The 12684-nt window shown below is 33.3% G+C and overlaps 1 protein-coding gene across 2 annotated transcripts in view; it reads right to left on the bottom strand.

The window, feature by feature from the left end:
• Window positions 1-12684, bottom strand: part of jph3b (junctophilin 3b) — a 43540-nt gene that overhangs the window by 11761 nt on the left and 19095 nt on the right. For both annotated transcript variants that reach the window (XM_058766516.1, XM_058766517.1), the window contains one exon: window positions 429-553. In XM_058766516.1, the coding sequence (XP_058622499.1) occupies window positions 429-553 (125 nt within the window). The remainder of the gene's footprint in view (window positions 1-428; window positions 554-12684) is intronic.

The raw sequence follows: 12684 nt of genomic DNA, 5'->3' as shown, positions 1-12684 counted from the left end.
AAAGGTCAGCGCTGACCTCCCCTCATCTTCTTATTGCCTCTTCTATCACTCATTCCCCCCACATGGCACAGTAGGGGCATCGACCCCTACAGTCCTGAACCTATCCGGCACCTACACTCACACACACACAGACGCTTTCACCAACACTCTGCCATTCTTCTCCTGAGCTATTACACACACACTTATATAAATCTACCTCTGACTGATAGCTAGTGCTGGCATAAAATGATCAGCGCTAAATCGTGCTTGTCTTTTTGAGAATCAATGAAAAATATTAGCACCTTTTCAAATGATGGCAGGACTGTGTTTTCAAAGTTAACTTATTGGAATGTTTAGCATTCACAGCTAACTGGAAAGCTTAGTCACACTGTCAAACAGTTTGAAGCCCCTGTTATTTTTAGTCTCCAGACTCGGCTGGCTGCACTTACTGTTTCCTCGGTGCTGGAAAGAGGGGGAGAACTCTTTGGCGGTGATCCGGGCCAGCCTGCACTCTTCCTGGGCTTTCTGCGCTGCCGTCGTCGCGGCATCGGCTTTCCCTCTGGCGTGAGCTGTCCTGTGGATGTAGCAGTCCGGGACAAAGATGTTGAAATGTGGAGAGAAAGACAGAGTTTAAAAAGGACAAGGCTTGTGGTCTTGCATTTAAGGTGAAGTATGCAATTAATATACGCAGTATATATAGACAAAATTTTCAATATTTAGGTTAATTAATATTTAATATTTTCTGAATAAATAAGCAAAAAAAAAAAAAAAAATTGTGTATCACAATAAGACCAGGAATATTTTTTTAAGTTACTGGTCTTATTGTAAATGAATAAACAATGCATATTTTTAATCTTAAAGGGATAGTTCACCCAAAAAAGAAAATTCCATCTTTAATTACCCTGATGTCTTCCAAATCTGTAAGACCTTCGTTCATCTTCGGACCACAGATGAAGATATTTTTGTTGAAATCCAAGAGCTTTCTGACCCTGCACAGACAGCATTGCAACTAACACGTTCAAGGCCCAGAAAGGTAGTAAGGACATTGTTAAAATAGTCCATGTGACATCAGTGGTTCAACCTCAGTTTTATGAAGCTACAAGAATACTTTTTGTGTGCAAAGAAAACAAAAATAACTATTTTCTATTTACAATTTTTTCTCTTCTGAGTCGGTCTTCGATGTGCATTCAAAAAGTATTCTCGTAGCTTCATAAAATTAAGGTAGAACAACTGATGTCACATGGACTATTTTAACGACGTCCTTTGTACCTTTCTGGGCCTTGAATGTGTCAGTTCTGTTGCTGTCTATGCAGGGTAAAAAAAACTCTTGGGTTTCATCAAAAATATCCTAATTTTCTTACAGGTTTGGAATGACATGAGGGTGAGTAATTAATGACAGAATTTTCATTTTTGGGTGAACTATCCTTTTAAATCAAAGTGTAATAACTTTTTTTTTTTTTTTTTTCCTTTCCTCTGAAAGGTTTTTATTTTATTTTTTCCAGATATTTAAAAATAAATAAATAAATAAATTTTTTTTTTAAAAACATTGTTTCTCTCTCATTCAAGTTCTAGCTCCATTCTGGTTCGTAACACAAACTTGACATAATTTAATCAATATTTGATCAAGTTCCACAAAGTAATTTTTTTTTCTTGTGCAATAGGCCCATCTAGTTTTATTCAAAAATATATCACATTACATGAAGTTTTACACTGAAATTTATTTAATCCTATGGTAAAAGTATACTTTAATATAGGCCTACCATTATAGTATAACCACATTGTATGGAAGCGGACCACAGGAAAAAGCACACAAGCATATGGTTTAGCCAATGAACAATCCAGGATTGGTCATTAAATTTATAAGGCACACGCTTCAGCGCCTACCAAGATCTTGACACTCTGATTATCCAAGGGTTGACGATAAATACAGGCTGAAGGCAAACAATTACACAGCAGTCACACACCCTCACTCTGAGAGACGCTCTCGGGACTCCACAGAGTCATGCCTTTCTGACACTGTAATTCTCACTTGTTTTAACTCCGTAAACTTGCCAAGACTCTACTTTGTGATCTGAAAACCAACTTTACAGCAGTTTAAATAACCGTGTTCGAAAGTAAATGTCACATGCTGTCAAGTGGTTGCAGAACAGTTTATTGAAACTTCCTCCAGTGACTTGTGTTTGAGGGAATTTAAAAAAAAAGCTTTAGTCTAAACATTTTCTGAATAAATAATCAAAAGCCCAAAAATGTTACAATTATCCTCTATAATACACAAGTATTGTTCAATGTTTCCCATCTGGACCTGTAAGAACAGGCAACATTGCTTGCTTTGGCTGCTAAATAATTCACTGAGGAAATCAATGTGGTCTGTGTCTGAGACAATAAAAGAGAGCTAGTGTTCACAACCTCGCCTTTTAATGTGTGATTCCCATTCAGCACACCCATCTGTTTTACGTGTGTGCGATCGAGACTTCAACTTTGCATGATGATGACGCACAGCATCATGCTGGCATGGTAGCTGGATTGTGTACTGTAAAAAATCATTTCTTAATCAGAATTTTGGTCTTGTTTTCCAGTAAGTAGAAAACCAGATAAAATGATTTAGTGGCAAAATTGCATGAGATAGGAAAATATTACTTGAATTGAGACAAATTATTGGCAAAATAATATTATAAATGTATTATTAATTTAGCTTTAAATGAAGTTTGTTTGTAGTCGTATTAGTTATTTAGAATTGGATTAATTTAATTAATATGACTATTATTTAACAATTAACACAGTTGTTTAAATTTTATAAATTAAAGTAGTATTATTTTCTTTTTTAGTTTGAAATAGTTTATTGGTAGTTAATGTTTATAAGTAATTATCAGTAGTAAATTAATAAGTAGTTAATTTAGTCATTTAATTAAAATTTTCTTAAGCAAATTATCATTACAAATTTGAAACAATTAATATTGAAATATTATTACATTTTACTGAATAAATATTAAAACAAAGTATTCCTTAAATTTGATTTAGTTCATTAAAATCATTGAATTCGATTATTAGTAGTATGATTTTTTATTAGTTGTAATTAAAATTGTATTATTTAAAATTATTAATATAAATATTATTTAACAATAAAATTCATTAAATCATACATAAACATCAAACATAAAATAGTACAAATTTAATTAAGTTTTTTTGATTATTAGTTAATTTAGACATTTATTAAAATTGTATGATTCAAATTAATACAAATTTGAATAAACAATTAATAAAATTGTTCATATATTATTAAATGTTATTTAAAAATATTTTTTTGCAGGAAAATGAAACAAAATAACTTATTTTCAGTGTTTTAATGAACATGTTATGTTATGTTTCAACAGACTTCTAGGCAGATTGGACCGTATGAACCCCAGATAAGAGGATGCTCTCCCTTTCTCACTGAACTTTTTCCCCTGGTCTCATTCTCTCTCCTTGTTTGTGCAGTGGCTGTCTTGGTGCAGTATTGCATGTCGATGCTCATCGATTGCACCCTCTTCTTTTCTGCTCCAGGCTGTCTTCACCCAGCCAGCCAACCTAAGTGCATGTGTGTGTGAGTGTTTTAATATGAGAAGGTTAAAATGGGGTTGTAGCGTGTAGTGTGGTCAGAACATGTGGGTGCGAGAGCATTCGAGTGTGTGTGTGAGACGGTGAGATACGGCGAGGTAGGTCGGATGAAGAGATCTTAGGATTGCATTCACCCTGTGCCTTGCCGGTTGTCCTGGCAACGGCAGAGGAGAGAAAGTGAGGGAGAGAATAAGATGGCGTGGGGTATAAAAAGGACAAACAATTAGATAACAGGAGAATGAGAGGAGGATTGTGGGATGCTTCTGGAGGTGTTGAGAATACAGCCAGAGAGTGAGGGCTGGATGTGAGAAACCGTCCATTCACTAATAGAGGGCCTCTAAACGGTGTGTATATCATCTCACACACACACACACACACACACATACCGATCCAGGTGCTGTGAGATTGGGTCGAGCTGTGCTGGTTGCTGCTCTATTTATATACTGCTGAACGGTACCAATGTTTCTACACGCTTTCTGATGGAAACAGAGACTAAACATTGTTTGACAACAAGTCTCTCTAACTCAATACAGTTAAAGGGAGAGTTCAGCCACAAATTAAAGTTATGTCATTTTATTCACCCTTGTTCTGTTCCAAACAATATTTTTTTTCCAAAGAATTACTTTCTGAAGAATATCCTGGCTGCTCTTTTCCATATAATGAAAGTGTTTTTTTTTTTTTTAAGTTACAATATCTCATTTACTTGAGAAGCAAAAATGCAGAGAAGTTTTGTTTTCAGATAACTTACTGTTCAAAGGTTTGGAGTCAGGAAGATATTAAAAAAAAAAAAAAAAAAAAACTTTTATTTGGCAAGGATGCATTAAATTGATCGAAAATAATAATAAAAACATTCACATTATTCCAAAAGATTTTTATTTCAAATAAATGAAGGTTTTATTTATTTATTTTTAACTTTCTGTTTATCAGAGAATCTTGAAAAAAAATTTTTATCATGGTTTGCACAAAAATATTAAGCAGCACAACTGTTTTTTGGTATTAATAAGAAATGTTTCTTGAGCAGCAAATCAGCATATAAGAATGATTTCTGAAGGATCATGTGACACTGAAGACTGGAGTATTCAGCTTTGATCACAGGAATACATTACATTAAAATATACTGAAGTAGGAAACAGTAATTGTAATAATATCTCTTTGTTAAAACATAAAACAAACCAATCTTACCAAACCTAAACTTTTGGTCTGTAGTATATATCTTGAATTAGGTTTCTTCTTCATACGTCACTGGGAAAAGTAATATTTAAAATTATAATATTCAGTAAATTTAAATGTTTGAAAATTTCAGTTAAATATGGAAAGTGGCAAGTAGTGAAAATTAAGTTATTCACTCATTTTCCTCTCCATTGTATTGCTTTTTAAGGTGTCTTCTCCAATCTCCATTCACTTTCATTATATTGGAAAAAGTAGCCAGGACATTTTTTTCAAAAATGCACTTTGTGTTCCACTGAAGAAAGTAAATCATATGGGTTTTGTTTCAGCATTTTGGATCAAATGAATATTCATGTGTGTGAACTTCCCCTATAACTCATTTAAATTCATTTAACACTCATCCACGTGTAAACGCTCTCATCTTTCCCTGACGCTAACACAGATTCTCACTCTTTTTTTTTTTTTTTCTCTTCCGTCCTGCCTCTCGACACTCAGACACGTGCAGGCACCTCCCATCAGTTCTTTCATACACGCAGAGCCCTTCCTCTCATTCACATTCTCCTACTCTCGTGTCTTTACTAAATGATCTGAACACCCTCTGTTCTTTTTTAGGCTCAAATTCACACATCCACAACCCACAGTACAACTGATCCATCAATTTAAAAAGATGGATCTTCCAGTCTCCTGAAACGGCATTTATAATGGAAAACAAGATTTTTCTTGCACTTTCAACATAAAAAGTGCTAATATATGCTAATATCCGCAATTCAAAACTCTCACCCCAGTCCACCCAGACACAATACCGTGGCACATTTAGAAACAGTCAATGATTATGACATAATAAAACCATGAGAACATTTACACACCGTATGGCCATCTGTTTAAGCATCAATGTCAATACAGCACAACAGTATGCTAAAAATTTCCCCTCAGAGAAATTAATTTTTAGCAATACAACATACAAAAGTTTCAACACAGACCATGAACTCTGAGATTAAGGCAAGGCACTACAGGTGTATATGATTAATTTTAGTTCAAATTAAATGTTGGTATTAACTGCTGATTGGAAGAATATCAGAAGCAGGGCCTCTGGAAAAAAAGTGGGTGGTCACCTTTGTGCTAAATAATACTATTATAAATTCATAACAGAGTTATGACAACAAAGCACTAATCTCTATGGATGACCTAAATAAGTCACCCTGTGACCACCAGAACAAAGCTTTAATTTGCAGATGACTAATGGTTGCTTCCGGTGTTAGTGCCTCAGTGCAGGTATACTGTAGTAGCTACTTTGACGCTAGGAAGCTAATCAGATTAACTGTTACGTGATATTCTCAGTCATTTTGTCTATCCTGCATCCTGTTTGTGTTGCGTGTGCGCATGTTTGTCTAATACCGGAAGTGTTCGACTTCAGCATTTGTGTGTTTTGGAATTGTATGGAAAATCGTAAATAATTAGAAATCAAGTTTTCCTTGATCTTTTAACTGAAAGAGCTCAATGTACGTCTTCAGACATTCCCCCAGTCCAAAAACAGTTATTGAAACTAATAGAAATTGTAAAAACTGTCAAATAACCAGCCATGCACGTCATTGACACCAATTGAGTGTTAAAGAGACTTGAGTCATGGCCAAGAAACCCACAGTAAGCTCAGCAAAGCACTGGTTCTCATTTCACATGCAAAGAGGGAATTTACATAGAAGTCTTAAAGGCACAGCAGAAAAAACAGCCTATTTGTAGGGCCAAGAGAGGCTGGAAAATTGCCATGACAAGCTAAATTATGACTCTTTTTAGTTCAAAAAACCTTGATTTAAATGGACCTTGTGAAAAAAAAAAAAAAAAAAAAAGCATAAAATGACTCCTTGCAGTGTACAAATGATGGTTTTTGAGAGATTCTGGAAAAAAAAAAAAAGATTAGAATAAGAATTAAATATTAAATATTGTACACATTTTGGATGTGTGAATGCACATAAAAACATGAATTTTACATGAAATTGAGACAAAATCATGTGACTTTATTTCACACATGGTCCATTTTATTATTCTTTTTAAATGCATGGCTGCATGGTTTCATATATGAACACAAACACAAACACACACAAAAACACACACACAAAAACAAACTCCAGCATATTCAGTAGTCAGACATGACTGAAACTTCAAATAGCACTGGCTTCTATGGTCAGATGAAACTGCACACACAAAAAAGAGCTTTTTAGCAGCAAACACTCAAGATGGGTTTGGTGCACACAGGGATAAAAAAGTACCCCATGTGTACAATGAAATATACTGCTTTAATAATCTTATAATGGGCCGTGGTTGGATCTTCCAACAGGACAATGATCCACAAACAAACATCAAAACCAAAACAAAAAGGGGTCACTGAGAACAAAACCAAGCTTCTGCTATGGCCGTCCCAGTCCTCTGACCTGAACCCTATAGAAAATGAGTGGTGAACTGAAGAGAAGAAGCACCAACATGGAGCTGGGAATCTAAAGGGTCTGGAGTGATTCTGGATGAAGGAATGGTCTCTGATCTCTTGTCAGATGTTCTGCAAACTTATCAGGCATTATAGGTGAAGATTCAGAGCTGTTATCTTGGCAAAAGGAGGCTGCAAAAAGTATTGAATAAAAGGGTATGATTAATTGTGACCAATGTGTATTAGAGAAAAAACATTTATTTCATAATGAGATTTCTCTCCCATTAGAAATTCTTATTCTCCAAAGAAAGGTTAGATTTTTGTAAATTTTTAAAATAAAAGATCAAAAGGATTAATGATACAGATTTATTTTCTCAGCTGCCTTTGATCATATTTACCATAGGTATGAATAATTTTGAGCACAACAATATATATATATATATATGGGTCAATGACGTGATGCCTAAATTTTCTGATTGCATTTTCTCAGTTAAAAATTGGTTTAAATGCCATATATATGAAGGGCCTCTACCGTGTATGAACTCACTTTAACTTTTCAAAAAATATTAGTTATTTGTAATTTTTCTGTTATTCAAAGTGTCAAAACATCATGTGGTGCAACCGTCTGGCCATAACTTTTGTTTTGTAAACATCTTTGAAATTACCCTAAATTTATTCAAATTAATTTTATGCACTATTTGGCATGATTTCCAAAGTGTTTTGATAAATAAAACTGCAAACCATTTGTATTTATATTTCCATCATAATATACAAACAAACTTTGTACAATGATTTCCATTTTATGAAATATCCTGTGGCGCGACCATCAAGAAACTACCATTTTGAGACTTTTATGTTGAAATTCATTCAAAGATAGGACTTTGCATCATATACCAATTTGCCAAGGACCCATGGAAGCATCAAGCAGGTTTGTAAGTCTTTTTCAAATTTGGACATTTTTAACAGCTGGCATGTAGTTACCACATTTGGATATCATGTGGTATGACCTCAAAAAAACAACAACGACAACAACAACGACAAAAAAACAATGAATAATAAGTTATTTCTGCAATTATTTCTTTTCATTATAAATTTCACAGTGACCTTTTGTGGGAAGCTAGCTTGTTTTGTTTAGGTGACCAATTCTGTGCTTGTAAATTTTGACAGAATTTGAAAATATCATGTGGTGCGACCACTGCAGAGTGATTTCCATTATAGATATATGTCCCAGATTGGCAGTTTTTGTGCTTTTATATTCAATTGATGGTTTACATACATAAAATACTTTATTTTAGTATAATTTGGAATATATTTTTATGCAATTTGGGTTATTTCAGATGGTTTATGTTTAATCTTCGTACAATATGAGAAAAAATGCAAAAATAAAAAAAACAATTCGGAGCATGTAATTTTAGTTTGGTAATTATGCATTTATTAGTAATTTTTTATTTATTTATTAATAAATATTTTAATCTATTCTACCAGATTATACTGCCAAGCAAAGTAAAATAAACACTCACCATAGGCAGCATGTTAATTCTGACCCTGCAGTCTAGCACATATTCCAGATGTTATTTTCTACTATAAGAAAGATGTTCATGTTGTCATCTCAGAACCTGAGCCAGCAACCTCCCCCTACTCTAAATTGACCTTTCGTGAAGACCCACCCCTCTTAGTTACTGTCGCTATGTCCGACAAACCATGGCACTTTCATGCCATGCATCATGTTCTTCTCACGCATTGAAAAATATATCACGGGGCATTATAATATGTCAAGCTGCCTGTTAATCAAACTCCCGGCAAAAGGGTCAATTGAGCAGTCAATATTGGGCAAAGTACAGAAATAACTGGGGCTAAAGAAATGCCTGCAGTTAATGCCACATGCTGCACTTTTCACACGTCTCTTTAAATAGATTTTTAGGTCTATAAGGTCTTTGTGTCATTTGGAGTGAAATAAAAATAAAATATCTAATTTCTGTGGTTGAAATATGAATCACTGCTACAGTATGCTTAAGTGAATGGTATTTTTAAACATTTTGATCAGTTTTATGCAATTTGCAGGAAAAATAACTCTAACTACATTTAACTCTGAAATTAGAGAACAAAATAAGAGATCATTATTTACAAAAACTCAAATTAAATGCAAATACTTTTTCTAAACACTTTAATTACTGAGAACATTTAAAAAATGTTAAGAATGTTAAGGAAATTATTTAATTTTAATAAAAATCATGGTCGCACCACATGACATTTTTTAAGGCTACGGCCAATTCATCTAGATGAAAAAACACTAAAATTACATAATTTTTAATTTTAATATGAATTTATGTGTACACAACATTCTTAATGTTTGAACAATTACAGTAGATATTATTTTTTGTATTATATATTTTTTGTATTTTAAAAATAAATTTACATATGTATGTATGTATGTATGTATATATATATATATATATATATATATGTGTGTGTGTGTGTGTGTGTGTGTGTGTGACCCTGGACCACAAAACCAGTCTTAAGGTATATTTGTAGCAATAGCCAAAAATACATTGTATGGGTCAAAATTATTGATTTTTCTTTTATGCCAAAACTCATTAGGACATTAAGTAAAGATCATGTTCCATGAAGATATTTTGTAAATTTACTACTGTAAATATATAAAAACTTATTTTTTGATTAGTAATATGCATTTCTAACAACTTTAAAGGCGATTTTCTCAATATTTAGATTTTTTTGCACCCTCAGATTCCAGATGTCCTTTCATAACAAACCATACATCAATGGAAAGATTATTTATTCAGCTTTCAGATGATGTATAAATCCCAATTTTGACAAATTGACCCTTATGACTGGTTTTGAGGTCCAGGGTCACACACACACACACACACACACACACACACACATATACATACATACATATATATATATATATATATATATAGCTATTAGTTAATATAATCGGTAACACTTTACAATAAGGGTACATGAATAATCATAACTCATTATTAACTACCCATACAGTAACATTAACCCATGGCTTGTTAATGCATTATTTTGACATGACTTTACTTTAGGGGGGCCCAATTAACTACCTACTGAACTCAGCTCATTATTTTATTTTATATCTTACTATCAAATACACATGTAACACAGCGAGTATTCGGCCCGGTTAAGAGATGTGGTGTGGATTTTGAAGAAGTCAGAGAGCGGAGGTACAGGATCGTCACGGCCTGCGTCTGGATGGACAGTGAACTGTTTCCGGGCATTTCTTCAGGATTGTTCTACGAATGTTTTTTGTGGATTTTGAGGTTTTATCTTTATTTAGCTGTTTATGAATCACAGCAGGGTGAGTTTAAAGGGAAAGAGAACAACACAAAACAAGATCAGTTATTAGTGTATTTGGTATTTTCTACACTTGATGATGAGGATCAACTAATCTTTTTCCACCCAGTATTGTTTATGTCAAAGCTGAAGATGTAAATTGTTTAACAACAGTTAAAAAATGATAGTGTCAAATTGTTTTAATTTATTTCAAAGCCACAGTATTTCTTATTATTTCTTAACGAGGCTGTTTGTACTAACATGTACTTAAGGCTGCCATTATTCATGCGTGAGTCCATATGATTCATTAATTCATGATTAGTTAATAACTTTAATAATCATTAGTACTTGATGAATTAAGTATTACTATAGGCATTAGTACATGATTATTCATGTACCCTTATTGTAAAGTGTTACCATATAATCTTATATTCATAATATTCAGAAAAAAAACAATTTAAAAAAAGAAGATTTTTAAAACTTTTTTTTTTCTGAATATTATGAACCAATAATTAATTTACCGGAACTTGCATCAAGAAGAAAAGTACTGGGGTCAATAAAATCATCATTGTTGACTGAAATAAAATTGAAATACATTTTTTTTAATGAAAAACAAGTTGAACTTAATGTAAATGCAAATGAAAAATGTTGCCTTGGGAACTAACTGAAATAAAATAATATTTTATTTCACATATTTTATTTATAATATTTTATAACACCAAAATAAAAAAAATAAAAATAAGCTAAATATAATTATTTACAAATTGAAATCACATAGCAAAATCACATAAACTCAAAATGAAAACTGAAATTATAAAAATAAAATCTAATTCAAAATAATAAATACTAAATTGTGTATGAATAATACTAAAGTAACAAGTGCCCATTTGATTTTAACATTGAATTTATGTGTTTTTTAAGAGTTTGTATTATTGGGAATAATACATACCCTTAGAACATGAAAAATGTATAAAACCTCCCTTTTTTTTACATTTCTATATCAGCCTTATCTCATTGGTTGCTGTGGAGCGCTGTGTGTATGTGTCTGCTCTGTGTTGGCAGGGCCAGTGTTAAGCTGTAGTGATAGCATTGCTGAGAATATAATGAGGTCAGTGGGATTTGTGGGGTGAGTGACGCTCTTAATATAGCACATGCATACCTCTGCATGTTTGTATGAGCACACACGTACGCAAACATATGCAGCCGCCATCAATGGGCAGGCACGAGCACATAAACTCAACATATGTGCTTACACATACATTTGCCTAACATGTATGTACAGATCACATGAATGCACACAGAGCGTGTCCGCAACATGTGTGAGGCTATAAGCTACTGTGAGTTTGTGAGCGGCTGGGATTGTGTTTGAAATGGAGAGAGTGAAAAAAATAGGCGAACTGGCTTAGATCCAATTCAGCCTGCCTGGTCTATCTCCGGCAAGTCTCCAGCACTCTTGGCATAATGCGGAAATCTCTGATTCTCTGTGTCTCTCTCGCTGCTGATTTCTCTTCCTGAACCCTATCTCCATCTCCTTTTTCTTCTCCTGACCTATGAGTCACCCAAACAACCCAAACTAGACCTGTGATTCCCAGTCTGGAGAATATACCAAACTCCATGGGGTTCTTGGAGAGATTTTGATTTAGCTTTAGCTTTTTAAATATATAAAACTGAGACTTAAAGGGATAGTTTACCCAAAAATGAACAATTCTCTCATTATTTACTCGTCCTCATGTTGTTTTAAATCTTTATGACTTTGTTTCTTCTGTGGAACACAAAAGGAGATATTTTGAAGAGTGTGCTAGTTGCTGTTTTCCATGCAATTACAACGAATGGGAGAAACACAAAAGCATCATGAATGTGGTTCATATGACCTGTGCTATATTTTAGCTCTCCTGAAGTCATTCGATAGCTTTATATGAGAAACAGACAGAAATTGAATTCGTTATTCAATAAATGATCTTATGCAAACTGTTGTTGAATTGGCTTCTATTCAGTGAACTGAATTAGTCCAGTCTGTGAACAAATCAACTGATTCATCAAGAGATTTGACTCACAAAATCATTCTTTCATGAATCAGAATCGCTAGTTTTCAAAAGGTCATACAGGTTTGAAACAAAATGAGGTTGAGAAAATGATGACTAAATTTAGAATTTTTTAAACAGTATTATTTTAGTATTATTTATACTAATATAGTATTTATTACTATT

This window comes from Onychostoma macrolepis, chromosome 25, assembly GCF_012432095.1.
Source record: "Onychostoma macrolepis isolate SWU-2019 chromosome 25, ASM1243209v1, whole genome shotgun sequence".
Classification (NCBI taxonomy): Eukaryota; Metazoa; Chordata; class Actinopteri; order Cypriniformes; family Cyprinidae; genus Onychostoma; species Onychostoma macrolepis.
Note: the sequence above shows the minus strand (reverse complement) of the source record. Positions and strands in the feature narration are given on the sequence as shown.